This window comes from Pogoniulus pusillus, chromosome 1 (genome assembly GCF_015220805.1).
Source record: "Pogoniulus pusillus isolate bPogPus1 chromosome 1, bPogPus1.pri, whole genome shotgun sequence".
In the NCBI taxonomy this organism is placed as follows: domain Eukaryota; kingdom Metazoa; phylum Chordata; class Aves; order Piciformes; family Lybiidae; genus Pogoniulus; species Pogoniulus pusillus.
Window position 1 is genome coordinate 49,275,622 of NC_087264.1, and position 23,455 is coordinate 49,299,076.

Below are 23,455 nucleotides of genomic sequence, written 5' to 3' on the forward strand. Positions count from 1 at the left end.
GGCTCCCCTGCACAGAGCAGCAAAGAGCTCAATGGAAATGCTCGAAGACGTTGTGGAGAGAGTGAAAGTCAGCAAAAGTATGAAGGTATTCACAGGATCCCAGCAGAGTAAGGCTTGGACTCCTGGAGGTCATCCACTCCAGCCCCCTGCTGAACCCACAGGGCACCCACAGCAGCTTGCCCACGATCACAAGGGCCAGGGGGGGGTTGGAATCTCTCCAGACAGGGAGACTCCACAACCTCTCTGGGCAGCCTGCTCCAGGCCTCCAGCACCCTCACACCAAACAAGTTTCTCCTCATGTTCAGGTGGAACCTCCTGGGTTCCAGTTTGTGCCTGCTGCCCTTGGCCTGTCACTGGGCACCACTGAAAAGAGCCTGGCCCCAGCCTCTTGCCCCCCACCCTTTAGCTCTTGCTGAGCATTGCTCAGGTCCCCTCTCAGGCTGCTCTTCTCCAGGCTTAACAGCTGCAAGGGTCTCAGCCTTTCCTCCTCACAGAGCTGCTCCAGGCCCCTCAGCAACTTTGTAGCCTCTGCTGGACTCTCTCCAACACTTCCCTGTCTCACTTCACCTGGGGAGTCCAGAAGTGGACCCAATACTGCAGATGTGTTCTCACTAGGACAGAGTAGAGAGGGAGAAGAATCTCCTTCAACTTGCTGGCCAGGCTGGAGAGTTGAGTGGGGAGAATAAAATCCAACCAGGACAGGTGCAGAGTTAAAATCTTTTCCCTGTGAGGGTGCTGGAGCCCTGGAGCAGGCTGTCCAGGGGGGTTGTGGAGTCTCCTTCTCTGGAGAGATTCCAAACCTGCCTAGATGTGTCCCTGTGTGACCTGCTCTAGGTGATCCTGCTCTGGCAAGGGGTTGGAGTGGATGCTCCCTGGAGGTCCCTTCAGCCCTTAAGGTTCTGTGGCTCTGTGATTCCATCAGCACTTGACCACACTTTGTTCTTTGAAGTCTTTCACTTCCACGATGAGTGCAGCATAATGCTGGGATCATGAGTGTGACTCTGCAGTCATCTTTTACATTCATTGTCTGGATATTATGTGGAGACTGAGCAGCAGCTTCAGATGTTCCAATCTGCTCTCAGCTTGTGTCACTGAGCAGCATTCAGAAGGAGGTATGAGCTGAACACCACCAGTATGAGGTTCAACAAGGCCAAAGGCCTGGTCCTGTACTTGGGCTGCAACAGCTCCAAGGCTTGGTAAAGAGCAGATGAAAACTGCCCTGTGCCAAAGGACCTGGAGGTCAGCAGCCAGCTGAAGATGAGCCAGGGTGTGCCCAGCTGGCCAAGAAGGCCACCAGCATCCTGGCCTGGATCAGCAATGGTGTGACCAGCAGGACCAGGGCAGGGATTGTGCTCCCGTGCTGGGCACTAGCGAGGCTGCACCTCAAATACTGGAGACAGGTTTGGGTGCCTCACTGAGGGGCTGGAGCATGCTCAGAGGAGAGGAACAAAGCCAGTGAAGGGCCTGGAGAGCAGCTCAGGTAAGGAGTCAGATGGGGGGCCTGAGGTTATTCAGCCTTGAGAAAAGGAAGATGAAGGGAGACCTCATTGCTAATTTGGGGTCTGTTATTTCCCCCAAGGAACAAGTGGCAGGATGAGAGGAAACAGCCTCAAGTGGCCCCAGGGGAGGTTTAGGTTGGATATGAGAAGAAAGTTCTTCACTGAAAGAATCACAGAATGGTTTAGGTTGGAAGGGACCTCAAGGATCATCCAGTTCCAACTCCCCCCCATAGGCAGGGACACCTCCCACTAGAATTGGTTGCTCAAGGCCTCATCCAACCTGGCCTTGAACACCTCCAGGGAGGGAGCAGGAACAGGTGGCACAGGGAGGTGGTGGAATCCCTCTCCCTGGAGGTGCCTCAAAGAGGTAGAGATGTGGTGCTGAGGGACATGGTTTACCCCAGCTTTGGACCAAATCCAACCAAAACAATTCAATGATGAATTCTTCTACAGCTGCTGCTAACGCAGCACATCCTTCACTCCCTCTGGCTGCAATTTTGTGTTTCCTTTCCATTATAGCCCAGGAAAAATGATGCAGGCACAAATCCTTCTGCCAGATTCCTTGACACAAATTACCACAGGACTGAGAAGGTGGGACAAACCCTAAAATCAGAGCACGAACTGCTTTAACCAGGTGGGACCTAATACTTCTGAATATAAGCCCTGCTTACTCAGCATAGTCTGAAGCAAGCTGCTGCAGCCCAGAGCCAGCTGTGTGCTGGCTGCAGCCAGAGCAGGGAGAGCATCAGCACAGGAAGGGGATTCTGCCCTTCTGCTCTGCTGAGACCACACCTGCAGCATTGCCTCCAGTTCTGCTGCCCCCAGCATAAGTGGGACATGGACCTCCTGAAGCAGGTCCAGAGGAGGCCATGAAGGTGATCAGAGGGCTGGAGAACCTCCACTATGGGGGCAGGCTGAGAGTTGGGGCTGTCCAGCCTGGGGAAGAGAAGACTCCAGAGAGACCTTAGAGCAGCCTTCCAGTACCTGAAAAGGGCTACAAAAAAAGGCTGGGGAGGGACTTTTCACTTCATTCATGTCAAGGTTGGAAGGGACCTTAAAGATCATCTAGTTCAAATGCTCCTGCCACGGGCAGGGACACTTCCATCAGCCCAGGTTGCTCAAGGCCTCATCCAAGCTGGCCTTGAACTCCTCCAGGGAAGGAGCAGCCACAACCTCCCTGGGCAACCTGTGCCAGTGTCTCACTACCCTCACTGTAAAGAATTCCTTCCTAATCTCTAGTCTCTTCCAGCTCACAGCCATTGCCTCTCATCCTAGCACTACAAGCCCTTGTCAAAGGCCATTCGCCTTCTGTGCTGCCAGTGCCCATTGCTGCCTCCTGTTCAGCTCCTCACCCACCAGCACCCCCAGGTCCTCAATCTCATCATCCTCCAGCCTGGATTGATGTCTGAGATTGCCTTGACCTACGTGCAAGACCTTGCACTTTGATTATTGCACCTCATGAGGTCCTCCTCGGCCCACCTCTCCAGCCTGCCCAGGTCCCTCTGGATGCCATCCCATCCTTCAGACTCATCAACAGCACCACTCAGCTTGCTACCATCTGCAAAACAGCTGAGGGTGCCTCAGTTTGGCTGTTGGTATCATTGATAAAGATACTGAACAGCACAGACCCTGGAAGGACAGCACTGGAAGGGTACAAGGCTGACAGGTACAAGGCTGCTGTGTGTTAGGTGAAAATGTTGCCTAAGCACCAGGATTACATTCTGTGGAGTCACCACAGGTTTTGGGAGGTGTGTGCTAGTTTGAGGCAAACAGGAATATTTCAGTGAGAAGAATCAGATGATAGGCTGTGAAAAGGAACCAGTGGTGATGCCTACTGCACTCACAGGCTTGCTGAGGTGTGTAATAAGAAGAACACACAACACAGATAAGACAGTCAGTGTGTGTGTGTGTCTCTGTCACAGTTGGTGCCTGTGCTTTTTCTCCCTGGGCTGCTTCTGAGCCACTAATCCTTCTGCTTTCTAACCCTCCTTGCCAATCCTTCAAACTCACCTTGCATATAAGGTATACTCTGGGGTAAGGGAGAGGGGTGGAAAGAAGGGAGCTGGGAACTCCTCCTGGGGACTCTGATTTCTGGCAGGGGTATTGTGTTTTCTGTATTGCTTTTAACTGTCTGCATATAGCTGTATACATTTGTGATTGTGATGGTTTGAGTGTTACCTGCCCCCATACACACTTAAGAAAATCACCCAGGCTAAACTCAGCTGAGCTGGAAATTGGAGAGTGAAGCTTTATATTTACAGCTTAGCACAATAAACAAGCAGGTAGAATCACAGAATCAACCAGGTTGGAAGCTCAGCCAGCCAGCCAGCCCAACCTAGCACCCAGCCCTAGCCAGTCAACCAGACCATGGCACTAAGTGCCTCATCCAGTCTGTTCTTGAACACCTCCAGGGATGGTGACTCCACCACCTCCCTGGGCAGCCCATTCCAATGCCAATCACTCTCTCTGACAACAACTTCCTCCTAACATCCAGCCTAGACCTCCCCTGGCACAACTTGAGACTGTGTCCCCTTGTTCTGTTGCTGCTTGCCTGGCAGAAGAGGCCAACCCCACCTGGCTACAGCCTCCCTTCAGGTAGTTGTAGGCAGCAATGAGCTCTGCCCTGAGCCTCCTCTTCTGCAGGCTGCACACCCCCAGCTCCCTCAGCCTCTCCTCATAGGGTTTGTGCTCCAGGCCCCTCACCAGCCTTGCTGCCCTTCTCTGGACACCTTCCAGCACCTCAACATCTTTCTTGAATTGAGGGGCTCAGAACTGGACACAGCACTCAAGGTGTGACCTGAGCAGTGCTGAGTCCAGGGACAGAATAACCTCCCTTGTCCTGCTGGCCACACTGCTCCTGATGCAGGCCAGGATGCCATTGGCTCTCTTGGCCACCTGGGCACACTGCTGCCTCCTCTGCAGCTACTCTCTACCAGCACCCCCAGAGCCCTCTCTGCCTGCCTGCTCTCAGCCACTCTCTCCCCAGCCTGTATCACTGCTTGGGGTTGTTCAATCTCATCCCATTGGCCTCTGCCCATCCATCCAGCCTGGCCAGCTCCCTCTGCAGGGCTCTCCTACCCTCCAACAGCTCCACACCTGCTCCTAGCTTGATGTCATCTGCAAACTTACTGATGCTGGACTCAATCCCCTTGTCCAGATCATCAATAAAGATATTGAACAGGACTGGGCCCAGCACTGATCCCTGGGGAACACCACTAGTGCCAGCTGCCAACTGGATGTGGCACCATTCACCACCACTCTCTGGGCTCTGCCATCCAGCCAGTTCTTGACCCAGCACAGAGTGATTCTGTCTAAGCAATTAGCTGCCAGCTGTGCCAGGAGCTTATTGTGGCAGACAGTGTCAAAGGCTTTGCTGCAGTCCATGTAGACTCCATCCACAGCCTGCCCCACATTCACTGGGTGCATAACCCGATCATAAAAGGAGATCAGGTTGGTGAGACAGGACCTGCCCTTCCCAAACCCATGCTGGCTGGGCCTGATCCCTTGGCCATCCTGTAGGTGCTTTGTGATGGCACTCAAGAGCAGCTGTTCCATCACCTTGCCTGGCACTGAGGTATTTACAATAGATACAGCTAGAGACAGAAATAGACGAGGTAAAAAAGTAATACAGAGACACAACAACCCTCCCAGAAACCTGAGTCCCCAGGAGGGGCTCCAAACCATCCTTCCACCTTCTGCCCACCCCTCTACCTTACCCCAGACTTTGCCTTACATTCAAGGTGAGTTTGGAGAGTTGGCCAGGGGCATTAGGAAGCAGAAGGATTAGTCACACAGATGGCAGGTTAGAGAGAGAGAAGTGCAGCCCCAAAGACAGAGAGAGACTCCCATTATCTATGTTCATGTTCTTAGACATCTCAGCAAGCTTATGAGTGCAGCAGTTTCCTTTCCACAGCCTATCATCTAATTCTTCTCACCAAAACATCCCAGCTAGGCTGAAACTAGCACTGTAAATACCTGCTTGTCTCTTGTGCTAAGCTGTAAACATAAAGCTTCATTCCTTGACTTCCAGCTTGGTTGAGTCTAGTCTGGGTGATTTCATAAGAGCTGGGGTGGGGCAGGTAACTCCCAGACCATCACAGGAGGCAAAAATAGTCATCTCTTTTAGAATAGCTTCTGCTTCTGCAGCACCTCCAGTGTGATTCAAAACTGCAGTGTAACTTCCCATCTGTTGCAAACTATCAGCTGAAAGGTGAGCCCCATGCACAAGTGAGTAACACGATGAAGGGAAAAGCTGTTTGCTGCTGAACAAAGAAACATCATCTTACCTCAGAGGCATTGACGGCCAAAGCCTTCAGCAGCAGCTTGCTGGCATCCAAATGGAGGCCATAATGAATCAGGAGGTTAGCAAGGTTGACCAGAGGGATGTCCTGGTACTGCTGTGGAGCCAGACTCAGTGCTTTCTGCAGGCAGGTGATAGCGAAGGTGCCGTTTCCAACTGCACGCCAGTACAGTCCAGCTTCATTCAGCACAAACCACAGAGGGTCCTCTGGCTGCAGGAGAAAGGGAGGAGGATGAAAGCCCCCAGGAAGAGATGGCTGAGGAAGGCTCCTTGCACACTATGCTCTTAACTAGGCACAAATCACAGCTTGCTGTGCCTGCCAGCAGACTGTGCAAGCTGCTCTGCTCCAGCTGATGGGACTGATAGTCTCTGCTGTCACTGAGTAGCAACTGCTGCTCACTCTACTCACAGGATCCCTTTCTAACACAAAACCAGTTGAAATGTACAAGTGCTAAGGGTTTGCTCCCTCCAGGAAGCAGCAACTGTGAGACACTTCAGAGTCTTAACATTACATCGCCCAGGGAGGTAGCTGGGTCTCCATCCCTGGAGATGTTCAAGGTGAGGCTGGACAGGGCTGTGGGCAGCCTGCTCTAATGAAGGACACCCCTGCAAAGTGCAGGGCATTGGACTGGATGAGCTTGGGAGGTCCCTTCCAACCCATTCTATGATTAATCCACACCTATGGAGGATCTATGGAGGTCCCTTCCAACCCATTCTATGATTAATCCACACCTATGGAGGTCCCTTCCAACCCATTCTATGATCAATCCACACCTATGGAGGTCCCTTCCAACCCATTCTATGATTAATCCACATCTATGGAGGTCCTTTCCAACCCATTCTATGATCAATCCACATCCATGGAGAAATAGAATCTGAAGGCCAGGCAGCTTTGAGTCTGTAGTTAGATGTGTTTCCAGGGCCTCCACCCAACATCAGCCCTCTTGTCAATTTAAGGTTTCAGAGTTGCCTTCTCTTGGATTTAGCTATGTGTTTATGAAAGCTGACAAGTGAGATCCATCAGGCACTGTTCAAAGATTATCCAGCTCTGGAGCTCTCAACACAGGAAAGGACATGGACCTGATGGAGCAGGTCCCTCTAGAGGAGGGCTATGAAGATGATCAGGGGTTGGAGCAGCTCTGTTACGGGGACAGGCTGAGGGAGTTGGGGGTGTTCAGCCTGGAGAAGAGAAGGCTCCAGGCAGGCCTAAGAGCAGCCTGCCAGTACCTGAAGGGGGCTACAAGAAGGCTGCAGAGGGAGTTTTCAAAGGTCTGCAGGGACAGAGTGAGGGCACTGGCTTCAAACTAGAGCAGAGCAGACTGAGATTGAATGTGAGGAACAAGTTAAGCACCATAAGGGTGCTGGAACACTGCAACGGATTGCTCAGGAAGGTGATTTGGTCTCCATCCCTGGAGATATTCAAGGTGAGGCTGGACAGGGCTGTGGGCAGCCTGCTCTAGTGGAGTGCAGGGGGTTGGACTGGATGAGCTTTGGAACTCCCTTCCAATCCAGACCCACTCCCTGATTCTATGATGTCATTAGGATACGTTATCTCTTTGTGCAGATACTTCACAAACCCCACACTGGCAGAGTATTTATCACCTCTGCCTTCCAACACACACACATAACAACACTGATGCAACTCCGTGCTCAATTGCCCTCCACACACACAGCTCTTGATGGCCTCCAACTACATCCAGTTACTATCACTCTGTTTTGCCCAAGAGAAGGACATCTGCTGTGGCACTTCTGACCTAGAAAAATGATCATGTTGGATGCAATGATTGTTCTTGGATGTCTTTCTCACCCTTAATGATTCTGCATCAAAAGAAGTGTGACCAGAAGTGTGAGGGAAGTGCTTCTGCCCCTCTGCTCTGCTGAGAGCCCACCTGGAGTACTGAGGCCAGCTGTGGGGCCCCCAGCACAAGAAGGACATGGAACTGCTGGAGCAGGTTCAGAAGCCACTGAGATGATCTAAGGGCTGGAGAACCTCCCATGGGGACAGGCTGAGAGTTGGGGCTGTCCAGCCTGGGGAAGAGAAGGCTCCAAGCATACCTTAGAGCAGCCTTCCAGTACCTGAAGGGGACCTATAAGGAAGCTGGGGAGAGATTTTTGACAAGGGCTCGTAGTGACAGGACAAGGAGCAATGGATTTGAGCTGGAAGAGGGGAGATTGAGAGTGGAGATGAGGAAGAAATTCTTTGCAGGGAGGGTGGAGAGACACTGGCACAGGTTGCCCAGGGAGGTTGTGGATGTCCCCTCCCTGAAGGTGTTCAAGGCCAGGCTGGATGAGGCCTTGAGCAACCTGGGCTGCTGGAAGTGTCCCTGCCCATGGCAGGGGGCTTGGTAGTAGATGATCTTTAAGATCCCTTCCAACCTAACCCATTCTACTGATGTATGATCATTAGCATGAGAGGCATTGTAAGATTTGTTACATCAGCATCTGAATGACCAAGAAGTTGAGAGTTTTCATTTGAAGGTGACAGGACACTACAGTTTGACCCAAAACACCTCTGCACAACACCACCCATAGGTTGTAGAGGACTGCTTTGAACAGCATAATAGAAAGAATCTACTCCTGTTCTTCACTCTGGGTAAGAGAGGTGGCACACAGGAAACACCCCTGATTTTAGACTCCAACCAACACCTGTGTGCTCTGCCTTGACACAGCCTGCACAGGAGAGCTCATCGGAGAAATCTCAGCTTGGCACATCAAAAAAGACCCAACCTGCACCTCAGTGCTTCCTGTCCTTTGACTTGGGAGGGCCCCACACAAGCAGGTGGTGGCATTCCACAGGGTGCTCAGAGAGATGCACATTCTTTGCTCCAGAGTGCTCATGATCCTGACAGGAGGTGGACAAGGGCTTGGCTTCTTTGGAAGAGAGGTGCAGGGAAGGCAGGGAAGTGAGGAGGAGGAACACCAAAAGGCACGTGGGGAGGGGTGAAGGATGCAAAAAGCAGTTCCAAGCTATTTCTCTCAGTTGAGCAAACCACTGCCAGGAGTGGCTAACAGGCTGCTGCTCCACGGCCTGCAGTCCCAGCTAGAGCGAGTGGCAGTAGGGCTGCTTGGGCCACATGAACCCAAAGCAGTGCATACTTGGAATCACAGAATGGGTTGGAAGGGACCTTTAAGACCATCTACTTCAACCCTCCCTGCCCTAAGTGGACACCTTCCACTACACCAGGTGGCTCAAGGTCTCATTCAACCTGGCTTTGAACAGTGTCAGACTTGGAGCCTCCACAACTTCTCTGGGCAACCTGTTCCAGTGCCTCTTCACCTTCATAGGGAAGAATTTCTTCCTAGTATCTGAACTAAATCCAGCTTCTCCCTGTTTGAAGCCATCACTCCACATCTTGTCACTCCATGCTTTATCACAGAGTGATTCTATGGTGACTCCTCATCTTGTCACTCCATGCTTTATCACAGAATGATTCCATGATGACTCCTCATCTTGTCACTCCATGCTTTATCACAGAATGATTCCATGATGACTCCTCATCGTGTCACTCCATGCTTTTGTAAGAAGTCCCTCTCCAGCAGCTCCCTTCAAATAATTGCAGGGTGCTCTAAGGGCTTCTCAGGCCCTTCTCTTCCCCAGGCTGAACAGCACCAATTCTTTCAGCCTCTCTTCACAGCAGGGATGATCCAGCCCTCTGGTCACTTTGTAGCCTCCTCTGGACCCACTCTAACAGTTCAATGTCCTTCTAGTGTTGAGGACTCCAGAGCCTGCCCAAGCACTGCAGGTGGGGTCTCAGCACAGCAGAGCAAGGGGCAGAAGCCCCTCATGCCCTTGCTGTCCATGCTGATGGGGACCAGCCCAGGACACAGCTGAGCCCAGGCTGAGCTTTGCAGTGTTCAGCTTCTCCTCACCCAGCATCCTGAAGTCCTCCTCAGCGCTGCTCTCTATCCACTCTCTGCCCAGCCTGGATTTGTGCTTGGGATTGTTCTCCTCCCAGGGTGTAGGACCTTGCACTTGGCTTTTGAACTTCATGCAGTTGGCATCAGCCCACATGCCTACCAGTGTGCCCAGGTGCCTCTGGATGCCATCCTTTCCCTCCAGTCAACAGCAAATTTGCTGAGAGTGCCTCAGTCCCAGTGTCCACGCTCCTAGCACAGATGTTTAATAGCACTGGCCCTAGTACCAGCTGCTGAGGAAGACCTCTCACCACTGCTCTCCACTTAGACACTGAGCCACTGGCTCCTTGAGTGCAATCACCAAGGCAGTATCTCTCTAGACCATAGAATGATAGGGATTGGAAGAGAGCTCTGGAGATCACAGAGTCCAAACCCTTGCCAACGCAGCATCACCTAGAGCATGACAAACACGAGCAGATCCAAATGGGTTTTTAAAGTCTCTAGAGGAGACTCCAAAACCTCTTTGGGCAGCCTGCTCCAGAACTCCAGTACTCTCACAGGGAAGAAGTTTCTCCTCAGGCTGAGGTGGAACCTCCTTCTTCTAGCTTGTGCCCATTGCCCCTTGTCCTGTGGGGCAAAGGTGGAGCTTTCAGCCAGTATCACCTCAAGAAGCAAACTGAGTTGATTTCTATCACATCACTGACTGACTTCAGCAGGACAGAAGCAAGTCTCAAGTAAGAAGGTAAAAGAAATGATCCCATGCTAGAGTTTTGGACCTACCTTCTTCAAGGCATGGTCTAGAAAGGCTCCTATCTTCGCCTGGGTAACAGTTTGGTTGTTGATACGAGCATGCAAAACCTGGGTGAACAAAAAGGGACATCGTGCTTATGAAACAGATGTGTCACAGTGTGCGTCATCTGAGTCTCACTTCCTGAGGTCTTCCCTTCAGGGAAGGGGAGAATACACAAGTTAAAATGGTTGTGACTAGGTAATGGTTAAAGCAGCCAATTCACAAAGTATATGAAGCACTAATTTCAGCCTGAAGGTATCAGCTTGGTACAGCACAGCAGTTGTTGGAAACCCCAAGATCATCTCAGAACCACAGACTGCTAGGGGCTGGAAGGGATCTGCAAAGCTCATGCAGTCCAACACCCCGCCAGAGCAGGAGCACCCAGAGCAGGTCACACAGGAACACATCCAAGCAGGTTTTGAGTGGCTCCAGAGGAAGAGACTCCATAATCCCCGGGGCAGCCTGCTCCTATTGCCCCTTGTCCTGTCATTGGACATCACTGAGCAGAGCCTGACTCTGTCCTCCTGACACTGCCCTGCACATCTTCTTCGACATGAATGAGGTCACTGCTCAGGCTCCTCCTCTCCAAGCCCCAGCTACCTCAGCCTGTCCTCAGCAGGAAGATCTTCAACTGCCTGCAGCAGCTTTGTAGCTCTGTGCTGGACTCTCTCAAGCAGTTCCCTGAGGCCCTTCTTGAACTGAGTGGCTCAGGACTGGACACAATAACCCAGATGAGGCCTCACCTGGGCAGAGCAGAGAGGCAGGAGAACCTCTCTCGACCTACTAACCACAGCCCTTCTAATCCATTCCAGGATGGCACAAGGGCATGTGGCTGGCTCATGGGCATCCTTCTGCCCACCAGGACCCCAGCCCTATCCTGGTCCCTAGGGCCGTTCTTTCCTAGCTGCAAGACTCTACAGCTTGGATTTCATTCAGTTTCTTCCCACTCACTTCTTCACCCTGGTCAGGCCTGGCTGAATGGCAGCACAGCCTGATGGGAAGGGGGTGTCAGGCACTCCTCCCAGTTTGAATTTTCTGTTCTGGGTACTTCTGGTCACCACTTGAAAGAAGTCAGACAACAAAGTTTTATGCTGAGAGCTCAGTTTTCCCTTTCCCCAGCCCCTATTGGCTTGTGATATCACAAGGATTGCCTTGTGAGAACTCTCAACCAGCAAAGAACCAAGAAGAAAAATGTCTCTTACTTGTCTTGCTTGATCATCTGGCAGCTGGAACTCCAAATCTAGATTCCTGTCCAGTTCCTTCACCAGTATGTTTAGAGATTCATTGCTACGAGCATCAGTGATGGAAGCACAGTCTGGAGCCTGGCTGTCCCCATGCCCAACAGGATCTCTTGGGCTGCTCAGGACTGGGGGGACTCTAGCAATAAGGAGAAGCAAGTCAAATGAATGCCAGGTGCTGCAGGGCACTGCTCTTGTGAACATAACCAGCAGCTGAGTGACAACTGACAGCCACAGGACACGAGACACTAAGCAGGAGAGTTCAAAGAGCACCCTGCCCTTGTGAAGCCACTGATAAATTACAACCATAGAATTGTTTGGATTGGAAGAGATCTCTAAGATCATTGAGTCCAACTCATCAACCCACTCCCACCATGGCCACCAAACCATGTCCCACAGGGAAGGGGGTTGGTCTCGTCTGCCAGGCAACCAGTAACAGAACAAGGGGACACAGTCTCAAGCTGTGCCAGGGGAGGTCTAGGCTGGATGTTAGGAGGAAGTTGTTGTCAGAGAGAGTGATTGGCATTGGAATGGGCTGCCCAGGGAGGTGGTGGAGGCACCGTCCCTGGGGGTCTTCAAGAAGAGACTGGCTGAGGCACTCAGTGCCATGGTCTGGTTGACTGGCTAGGGCTGGGTGCTAGGTTGGGCTGGATGAGCTTGGAGGTCTCTTCCAACCTGGTTGATTCTATGATTCTATGAATGCCTCCAGGGATGGGGACTCCACCACCTCCCTGGGCAGCCTGTGCCAATTCCTGACCATTCCTGTAGCAAACTAATTGTTCCTAATCTTCGACCTAACCCTCTCCTGGCACCACTTCAGGCCATTTCCTTCCCTTCTGTCACCTGACATTAGGGAGCAGAGCCCAACCCCCACCTCACTGCAACTCCTTTCAGGAAGCTGTAGGGAGCAATGAGGTCTGCCTTCAGCCTCCTCTTCTCCACACTAAACACCCCCCAGTTCCCTCAGCTGCCCCTCACCAGACCTGCATTCCTGATCCTTCCCCAGCTTTTTGTGCCTGTCTCTGGGCCCATGCCAGATCCTCAACATCCTTCTTGGAGTGAGGGCCTAAAACTGAACATGTATTTGAAGTGTAGCTTCACCAGCACTGAGCACAGGGGCAAAATCCCTGCCCTGCTGGCCACACCATCGCTGATCCAAGCCAGGATGTTGGTGGCCTTCCTGGCCACCTGAGCACAGTGCTGCCTCATCTTCAGCTGGCTGTCAACCAACACCCCCAGGTTCTTTTCTGCTGACTAATCCCTCTGCTTCCTAACTCCACTGGCTGACCCTCCAAACTCACCTTGAATGTAAGGCAAAGTCTGGGGTAAGGTGGAGGGGTGGGCAGAAGGTGGGAGGGTGGTTGTGAGCCCCTCCTGGGGACTGAGGTTTTTGGGAGGGCTGTTGTGTTTCTGTATTTCCTTTACCTTGTCTATTCCTGTCTCTAGCTCTATCTATTGTAAATACCTGCTTGTGTATTGTGCTAAGCTGTAAATATAAAGCTTCAGCCAACTTCCAGCTCAGCTGAGTCTAGTCTGGGTGATTTTCCAAAGTGTGGAGGTAACACCCAAACCATCCCACAAACCAAACACTTGCCTGAACCCTCTGTTTTCAGGAGGCAGGAAGTAAGTTGGCAGCTCCTCTGGGTGAGGGATTTTGGGGTAGGATTTCATGCACTCGGATCGCTGAGGCCACAGGATGTGCTGTTTTTCCTAAGGGGGGAGAGGAATTGGGTGATATTTCCTCAGCATTTCTCATATTTTCATTAACAAACTACCAAAAAAAACTCAAACAAACAGGTTTTGATCAAGCTGGACTAGTGGAAGCTGTCCTTGCCCATGGCACAAGGGTTGGAACTTGAAGGTCACTTCCAACTCAAACTATTTGATGATTTTTATGTACATAAAGAATAGCCTGGAAAGGAGTTGGGGGGGGGGAAAGAGTGAGGAGATCTTTAAAACTGTTATTTTTTCACCTTTTCTGGACTATCAGTAGTTTGGTTTCAGAGGAGTTTTTGTTTGGAGTACCTTTAGGGTTGGAAGGGATCTCTGGTCCAATCCTGCTGAAGTAGGGCAGCAGCTTGCCCGTGATCACCAGGGCCAGGTGGAACCTCTCCAGAGAAAGAGACTCCACAACCTATTTGGGCAGCCTGCTCTAGGGCTCCAGCACCTTCACACCAAAAGAAGGTTCTCCTCATGTTCAGGTGGAACCTCCTGGGTTCCAGTCTGTGCCCATGTCCTTTGTCCTGTCACTAGGCACCACTGACAAGAGCCTGGCCTCAGTCTCTTGCCCCCCATCCTTTAGCTCTTGCTGAGCATTGCTCAGATGCTCTCTGGGGCTGCTCTTCTGCAGGCTCAACAGCCCCAGGGCTCTCAGCCTTTCCTCCTCACAGAGATGCTCCAGACCCCTAGGCACCTTTGTAACCCCCACTGGACTCTCCCTAGTAGTCTCCTGTCTCTCTTGAACTGGAGAGCTCAGAATTGGACTCAGCACTCCAGGTATGACTTCACTAAGACAGAGGACATGGAGAGGAGAACCTCCCTCAACCTGCTGGTCACATTCAGGATGCACCCCAGGATCCTGTTGGCCTTCTCAGCCACAAGTGCACACATTGCTGGCTGTGCTGAGCTTGGTGTTTTCTACCTTTACTCAACTGCAGAGCTTAATTTGCAGCAGCTGTTTTCAAGGGGAACTAAAAGCAACCCTCTCTATGCTGTGGCAGAGCTCCAAAGGATGGCAAAAGCAGCACAGACAAACTGCAGAGATGCTTGCAAATTGAAGACCTTCAGAATGCTCCATTCTCCAGTGCTGCCATGCATCAAAACCGTGTCCTAGACACTTAAGAGTTTCACATGAAGAAGGACAAACTCCACCATCTGCCAACTCCTCTTGGAAAAGGTGAAGCTGCACTCACTCTGCTGGGTTCCACACTCCACACTGACACAATGGAACGAGCCACAGGGGCAGACTGTGAGGATTGGCTGTGGTCAGTTTGGTTCCTGTGAGGATCCAGGTTCAGAGATGTCATACTAGAAGTTGAAGAGTCTTCACCAAACTAGAAACAAGAGAAAAACAGCATTGAAAGAAAGCAGAGAGATGGTGGTGGGTCACTGCCTGAATTTCTGCACATTGGGGTTGTTTTTTCCTCCCACATTTATGTAGTTCAAACAGAAATTGGGGTAGCAGATTAAAAAATGTTAATTTAAGCCTCTTCATCTACTCACATCACAGGGAAAAAAATGCAGTACTATTTATGTTGTAAATAAGTCAACAAGGAAAACACTGCCTGGGATAGGGTGAGAGGGAATGGACTGAAGCTGGAAAAGGAGAGATTCAGACCGGAAATTAGGAAAGAATTCTTTACAGAGAGGGTGGGAAGACACTGGAACAGGTCTTAATGCTTCGTTTCAGCTCCTCTGTATGTAACAGCTGCTTTTCCTCAGAGCGGGATGGAGTCCTGGGAACAGTGTCTGAAAGGGACCTACAGAAAGGCTGGGGAGGGACTATTGAGAAGCTCTTGTAATGACAGGACAAGGGGGAATGTGTTTAAACTTGAAGAGGGGACATTTAAACTAGATGTTAGGAAGAAGTTGTTCGCAGTGAGGGTGGTGAGACACTGGCACAGGTTGCCCAGGGAGGCTGTGGCTGCTCCCTCCCTCAAGGGTGGTGAGACACTGGCACAGGTTGCCCAGGGAGGTTGTGGCTGCTCCCTCCCTCAAGGTCAGGTTGAATGAGGCCCTGAGCAGGCTGGGTAGTGAAGCTGTCCTTGCCCATGGCAGGGGGCTTGTAATTAGGTGATATTTAAGGTCCCTTCCAACCCCAACTTTTCTATGACTCTCTGAAACGTGATAAAGTTGTTTCCCAATGATAACTGCCACACATAAAATTGACCTTCTTTGTCAAGCCTCCAAATAAAACAGGCATTAGTTGTTGTGGTAAGGCAAATGAGACACAAGCTCAGCCAGTGGCATCAAGTCACAAACCTGAACATACTCCACATGTTCAAAGAGCTCTCCACGGTGATAGCGAACAGGCTGGTCCCACGGGCAGTGCAGGCTGTGCTGCTGGTTGCCCAGCCTGCAGATCTGGTGGTTCCCTGCAGAGCACAACAGAGGGGGTTTTTCTTCTGTTGATGTCAGCTTTCTGAGGGGCTTAGGACACACAGTCAAGCCTTCCACCCCCAGTCTTGCCAACCTCATTTACAGCCTTGAGCAAGCAAGTTTAGCCGAGAGGTGTCCCTCTCAGGTGTCTCCTCCAACCAGGGAGGTTGGAGTAGATGATCTCTGAGGTCTCTCCCAGCCTATGACTTAATCAGCACAGAGGAAACTGTCTTCAAAAGACTCAAAATTAACTCCCAGTTCAAGGACATTTTGCAATCCCTTATTTTAACAACCAACACAGGGCCAGCTTAAAATGCAAAGAAGTCACATCCTGACATTACATGGAGGACAATGAAGCTGGTCAAGGGTCTGGAGAAAAGAGCCTGTGAATAGCAGCTGAAGGAACTGGGCTTTTTCAGCCTGGAGAAAAGGAGGCTGAAGGGAGACCTCATTGCTCCCTGGAAGGTCAGAGCCAGGTTGGGGTTGATCTCTTCTGCCAACTAACAAATGACAGGATGAGAGAAAATGACCTCAAGTTGCACCAGGGAAGGTTTAGGTTGGACATGAGGAACAGTTTCTTCTCCAAAAGAGCTGTTAAGCCCTGGAACAGGCTGCCCAGGGCAGCAGTAGAGTCCTCATCCCTGGAGCCATACAGGTGTGCTGCTGAGGGGCATGGTTTAGTGGTGCCCTGGCAGAGATGGGTGAAGGGTTGGACTGGATGATTTTGAAGCTCTTTCCAATATTAACAAGTCCAAGATTCTGCTCATCTGAAGAGGTGCAACTGATTGTTGCAATGAGCACTAACTACGTCAAAACCTACCTAATTGAGCTTCTTTTGCCATCTGCGTCTCGTGGATGATGTTCCTCAAGATCTGCTCCTCCTGGATGAGCTTGTGCTTGTCTAAAACATCCTGCTGCCTGAGGTAATGGTCATGCTGCTTCTGATACTCCTTCAGCTCATTTAATGTTCGCTGGAGAGACCTGCAGAATTCAACAGCAGAAAAGATTTACTTGGAAGGGCTTGAGAAGCGCCAGATGCACGTCTGCAGCTATGGCCTTCTCCAAGTACTCTTAGCAACAACTTCAGTGCAGGCAAATCAATCTATCAAGGTGAACATAACTACTCTTTTGGAAAGGTAAACCACTGCAAGAGACAACAAAAGGCAGACTGGAATCAGCAGTAGGAGGCTTCTCTGTGTTACCTGTGCTGGGCTTCCAGCTTCTGCTCGAGTTTCTGCTGGCACAGGACAGCGTGCTTCCTTTTGACAGCTTGCTCAAAGCCTGGCTTGGCCTGCAGAGCATGATCATAGCACAGCACTGAGTGGTTGTACTCTCCAAGCATCTGAAGATGACCAAGAGAAAGAGAATGAACCATTTCTTGGTAATATAGGATGGGAAATATTCCATTTTTGAAGAAGTCAAACTTTAATTGGTGATACCAAGCAGCTGTCGTGGTGAGACACTGGAAAAGGCTGCCCAGGAAGGCTCCAAGCTTAGCAGTGTTCAAAACCAGGTTGGATGGGGCCTTCAGCAGCCTGATCTCATAAGAGGTGTCCCTGCCCATGGCAGGGGGGTTGGAATTAGATGATCTGTAAGGTTCCTTCCAACACAAACCATTCTATTTTATGAAAACCAGGTTGGGTGAGGCCTTGAGAAGCCTGATCTAGCAGGTGGCCTGATCTAGCAGGGGCCCATGGCAGGAAGGTTGGAACTGGATAGTCTTTAAGATTCCTTCCAACCCAAACCATTCTGTTTAATGAAAGCCAGGCTGGATGAGGCCTTGAGCAGCCTGATCTAGCAGGTGTCCCTGTCCACAGTAGGGAGGTTGGATCTGGATAGTCTTTAAGGTTCCTTCCAACCCAAACCATTCCGTTTAATGAAAGCCAGGTTTAATGAGGCCTTGAGCAGCCTGATCTAGTAGGTGTCCCTGCCCACAGTAGGGAGGTTGGAATTGGATAGTCTTTAAGGTTCCTTCCAACCCAAACCATTCTGTTTAATGAAAGCCAGGTTGGATGAGGCCTTGAGCAACCTGTTCTAGAAGGTATCTCTGCCTATGGCATGGGGATGGAACGAGATGATCTTTAAGGCTCTTTCCAACCCAAACCATTCCTGATTCTATTTCTGATAGAAATAATAAGTTTTCTGATAGAACTAATAAGTTTTCTAATAGAATACACTAGGACCTGCTAAACAATGGCTGCAGAATTCACTTCCAAATGCAGAGGGAAAAATACCTTTGCTGAAAGCCAGACTCTAAAAAGAACATTAAACATTCAGTACAAAAAGCAGGTTGAACACAAGACACGCTGGAGGAGAGTGAAGCATTACAAGTGAGGCCAGAAAGATTAAATCATACTCAGTATTCCTACAAGTCTTGGGAAATAAAAGGTGGTATTTACTGCATATATATTTCCCAAAGTGTAATAGCTGGTGAAGAAGTCACTGTAATCCAGAGCTGCATGGACCACAATAGCTGCGTCTGCAGAGAAGTGAGCTCGGTGCAGAATGTTTGCCAGATTTACCAGGGCAATGTCTTTGTTCTGCCTGAAGAAAAAGAAAAGAGGAGAATCCACAATAACAAACATTAAAAGAAGGTGAGAGTGTATTAAAGAATCATAGAATCAACCAGGTTGGAAGAGACCTCCAAGATCATCCAGTCCAACCTAGCACCCAGCCCTAGCCAGTCAACCAGATCATGGCACTAAGTGCCTCAGCCAGGCTTTGCTTCAACACCTCCAGGGAGAGCAACTCCACCACCTCCCTGGGCAGCCCATTCCAATGCCAATCACTCTCTCTGCCAACAACTTCCTCCTAACATCCAGCCTAGACCTTCCCTGGCACGACTCAAGGCTGTGTCCCCTTGTTCTGTTGCTGGTTGCCTGGGAGAAGAGACCAACCCCACCTGGCTGCAGCCTCCTTTCAGATAGTTGTGGACAGCAATGAGGTCTGCCCTGAGCCTCCTCTTCTGCAGGCTGCACACCCTCAGCCTCTCCTCATAGGGTTTGTGTTCCAGGCCCCTCACCAGCCTTGGTGCCCTTCTCTAGACACATTCCAGCACCTCAACATCTCTCTTTAACTCAGGGGCCCAGAGCTGGACAGAGTATTCAAGAATCATGAGTGAGGACACATTCATTTGGCAGCAGCTCCACAGCCAGCTGAAAGCAGGTTGGAGTGAAGCTGTTGTTGGCCTCTGTCAAGTAACTCATGAAAGAACAAGAGGAAGAGGCCTCAAGACACAGCAGAGGAGGTTGAGATTGGATGTTAGGAACAATTCATTTGCTGCAAGATTGGTCAGGGCTTGGCACAGGCTGCCCAGGGAAGTGGTGGAGTCCCCAACCCTGGAGGTGTTCAAGAAACCTGTGGCCATGGCATTGTGGGACATAGTTTGATGGCCATGGTGGGGATGGGTAGAAGATTGGACTGGATGAGCCTAGAGGGCTTTGCCAACCTTAATGAGTCTATGATCAGCCACATATTAAATATGCAAGGTGACAGAAAATTGTCTAACCTAAAATTACCTCAAGTGTTCCATCACAGCTTACATATGAAGACTAAGCACAAGGAACATGGATTACCCCTTCGGATACAGTCTGAGCAATTAAGCCCTGCTTGCTATTTAGGCTGAGGAGGGAAGCAGTCTGAAAAGAAGCCTTTAGTAGCAACTCTTACCTTGAGGAAAAATGAAGGGCACGCATGGCACATTCCACTACTTGGTATGGCTCATTCTTTATTCTCCAGTAGAAAGAAGCCATGTTATAGAGCACCCAGGAAGAAGAGTTCTGCAGAGGAGAGAAACCACAGACTGAGCTTAGTGATTCAGGCTAGAAGGTTCATCAGGGCTCTCATTACTACAGAATGGGAAGCTAAGCATCAAGCCTGCTCTAAGTTTTATCACAGATCCCAGGATGTTAGGGGCTGGAAGGGACCTCTGGAGAGCTTCCAGAGCAGGTCCAGGGAATCCAGCACAGGTGGCACAGGAACACATCCAGACAGGCCTTGAAAGTCTCCAGACAAGGAAGACTTCACAGCCTCTCTGGGCAGCCTGTGCCACTGCTCTGTCACCCTTACAGCAAAGAAGTTCTTCTTCATGGTGGGGTGGAACTTCCTGAGCTGCAGTTTCCATCCCTTCCCCCCTTTTCCTCTGGAAAGCTGCCATTTGGCAATGGGAATGCTCAGGAAGAATGAACTAGCACAGGAATGCCTTAAAGGAGGAGAACCTCTGCTGTTCAGACAGGTGCAAACTCCAAGTGACATAGAATGCAGAGTGGCAGCACTCCTGGCCTCAGCAGCTTAGCTGAAGCTCAGTGAGAGCTCCCAGATCTTTCAGGAAGGCATTTAACAAGACCAAAGCACATTTCCCTACTGCTGCTTGCTCTTTTAAGCACACTTTTGTTTTACAACCCACCCTGCCTTGACAGAGCAACGAATGTGGCTTGCCTGACCAGGCAGATCTATGAGCCATTCAACTGGACAGTATCTACCTACTGCCTTTGCTGATGGTTGCTCTCTTACCTCTGCTTGCCCAGCAGCAAAGGTTCTCAGCCTGCCTGTTGGGAATGAAGGGCAAAGCAAAAGCACAGACCCGATGGTGTGTACAGGGCACATCTCTCATCTGCTGAGAGCTTCCCAGCTTTCCTGTGCACACACTAAGGGTACAGTTTCATACCTTGGGCTAGTTTGAAGTTAGCTAGAATGTTTTGGTGAGAAGAACTAGATTACAGGCTGTGAAAGGAAAACAGGGTGATGTCTACTTCCCTCATAGGCTTGCTGAGATGTATAGGAACAAGAAATAAAAGCATAGATAACCGCTCACACTTCTGCTGCCAGCTGAGCTGCATCTTACTCTTTAACCTCACCCTCCATTTTGGGCTAACCCACTTTGCTTCCTAACCCCCCTGGCCGAACCTCCATTCTTCCTTGGGACTGGGGTAAGGTTGGAAGGGGTGGGAAGAAGGTGGAAGGGTGGTTGAGAGCCCCTCCTGGGGACTCAGGTTTCTGGGAGGGGAGTTGTGTTTCTGTCTTACCTTTTACCTTGTCTATTTCTGTCTATAACTGTATACACTGTAAATAACTGCTTGTATATTGTGCTAGCTGCAAATATAAGCTTCATTCAATTTCTACAGCCGGTTGAGTCTAGTCTGGGTGATTTCCAAAGTGTGGGGGGGTGGCAGGGAACACCCAAACCATCACATACCTTCATTAGCCCATCATAAATACGATGGCCTATTTCCTCTATGCTCTTCCCCAGCCTCCTGGATAAGTATGTGAAGATTGGATCTTCTTTAGGCAACAAGGGCGCGGAAAGATTCACTCTTTCTTGGACCCCCTAAAAAGAAAAACTCAAGGTGGGTATGTGCTGACACATGAACTGACAGCAGAGGGATACACACCAGCCTGCAGAAGAGGAGGCTCAAGGCACACCTCATTGCTGTCTACAGCTACCTGAAGGGAGGCTGTAGCCAGGTGGGGTTGGCCTCTTCTCCCAGGCAAGCAGCAATAGAACAAGGGGACACAGTCTCGAGTTGTGCCAGGGGAGGTCTAGGCTGGATGTTAGGAGGAAGTTGTTGGCAGAGAGAGTGATTGGCATTGGAATGGGCTGCCCAGGGAGGTGGTGGAGTTGCCATCCCTGGAGGTGCTCAAGCAAAGCCTGAGTGAGGCACTTAGTGCCATGGTCTGGTTGACTGGCTAGGGCTGGGTGCTAGGTTGGACTGGATGAGCTTGGAGGTCTCTTCCAACCTGTTTAATCCTGTGATTCTAAGAACAGGACTCTCAGGGACGTTTACAGCTGGGTTCTTTTGCATTCACATCATCCTTTCCTATCAAGATCTAAGAGATAATGTAATGGACAAGAAGATACTGTTGTAGACAGGCAAACAGCAGAAGCAGTCAAAAGCAGCATTAGGATAAAGACTGATTTCTGCTACAGGATATATTACAGAATTGTCAGGGGTGGAAGTGACCTCAAAGATCATCCAGCTCCAATCTCCCTGCCATGGGCAGGGACACCTCACACTAGAGCCAGTTGCCCAGAGCCACATACAGCCTGGCCTTAAGACCTCCAGGGATGAGGCTTCCACCACCTCCCTGGGCAACCTGTGCCAGTCTCTCACCACCCTCATGCTGAAGAACTTCTCCCTAACATCCAGTCTGAATCTACCCACTTCCAGTTTTGCTCCATTCCCCTCAGTCCTATCACCACTTGACACTCTAAAAAGTCCCTCCCCAGCTTTCTTGCAGCCCCCTTCAGATACTGGAAGGCCGGAAGGCCACAGTAAGGTCTCCTCAGAGCTTCTCTTCTCCAATCTGAACAGCTCCAAACACTAATAAACTAGCATAAATATCAGGATATAAGCCATACTATAGCATAAACACACTATAAACACTGACAGCCCTGCCTGGCAGCTTCATTTCACTCATGACCACTGAAGCTTTTAACTCACATTTATCACTGCCCAAGTGTCCCTACATCTCCTCCCCACTTTCCTCCTTTCTCCTCACTTTCCAAAACATATCCAGACCCAGCAACAGAGCCAGGACACTTAGCTCCTGTTTGGCCCAGAAGACAATCTTCATCTGCAGGTGAAATGTTGTTTTAAAGGCTTGCCATAAAATAAATACCAAGACACCACCACTACAGCTGCATCTGGATGAGGAAATTCATTCAAGTGAACACTGCTGACACATTTTTACACCACATCTCCACTCTAATCTTTCTAAAGCAGATGAACTTTGTACTAGTAAAGAATAATTATCTCACCGTCTGGGTTAGGGCTTGGCACTCAAGATACCAAAGAGACTTTCAAGTATGTTAGAAGCAACAAACAAGTCCTCAAAGAATTTCTCTGACTCTGAATCTTCATCCTGCTCAGAACTCTGTGATTTTCAGCTGAAATGGTTCACAGGGCAGAAGTGTTTCCAACAAAAAGCTCCCGTTTTCCTGACAGGAACAAAAGGCTGCCTTCCCCTCAACATGGCCCTCTAAAAGAAGGCAAATAATGAAATCATCACAGAATGACTTGGGTTGGAAGGGACCTCCAAAGCTCATCCAGTCCAAGTCCCCTGTAGTCAGCAGGGACATCCTCCACCAGATCAAGTTGCCCAGAGCCATGTCCAGCCTCACCTTGAATATCTCCAGAGATGAAGACCCAACCACCTCTCCCTGGGCAAGCTGTTGCAGTCTTCCAGCAGCCTCATGGTGCAGAACTTGTTCCTCACATCCAATCTCAATCTGCTCTTCCCTCAATTCAAACCGTTGCTCCTTGTCCTGTCTCTACAGCGTTTGCAAACAGTCTCCCTGGAGCCTTCTTGTAGCCCCCTTTGAGCACTGGCAGCCTGCTTTTAGGTCTCCCTGAAGCCTTCTCTTCTCCAGGCTGAACACCCCCAGCTCCCTCAGCCTGTCCTTGTCGTAGAGGTGTGCCAGCCCCCTGATCATTTTTGCTGCCCTCCTCTGGACCCATTGCATCAGGTCCATGTCCTTCCTGTGTTGGGGGCTCCAGGTAACAGCAATAGTAACAGATAAGAGCAATCACAAAAGAGAAACAGCACCTGATTGAACTGTTTCTCTCAGCAGGTACTTCAACTGAGGGAACAAGTGTGGTTCAAAAAATCCCTGAGCCAGTCTTGAGAGACCACAATAGCTTTTAACCTTGAGTGACAACAGCCAGTAAGGGGTTTA

At 50.3% G+C, this 23,455-nt stretch overlaps 1 protein-coding gene across 1 annotated transcript in view; it reads right to left on the minus strand.

Annotated features, from left to right (window-relative positions):
• Positions 1–23,455, minus strand: part of TTC17 (tetratricopeptide repeat domain 17) — a 52,835-nt gene that overhangs the window by 20,890 nt on the left and 8,490 nt on the right. Inside the window, exons 5-15 of the mRNA XM_064151999.1 lie at positions 20,975–21,106; positions 19,450–19,559; positions 18,180–18,324; positions 16,983–17,122; positions 16,601–16,761; positions 15,664–15,776; positions 14,595–14,735; positions 13,277–13,392; positions 11,647–11,821; positions 10,435–10,512; positions 5,786–6,010 (exon numbers count right to left, since the gene is read on the minus strand). Of these exons, the coding sequence (XP_064008069.1) occupies positions 5,786–6,010; positions 10,435–10,512; positions 11,647–11,821; positions 13,277–13,392; positions 14,595–14,735; positions 15,664–15,776; positions 16,601–16,761; positions 16,983–17,122; positions 18,180–18,324; positions 19,450–19,559; positions 20,975–21,106 (1,536 nt within the window). The remainder of the gene's footprint in view (positions 1–5,785; positions 6,011–10,434; positions 10,513–11,646; positions 11,822–13,276; positions 13,393–14,594; positions 14,736–15,663; positions 15,777–16,600; positions 16,762–16,982; positions 17,123–18,179; positions 18,325–19,449; positions 19,560–20,974; positions 21,107–23,455) is intronic.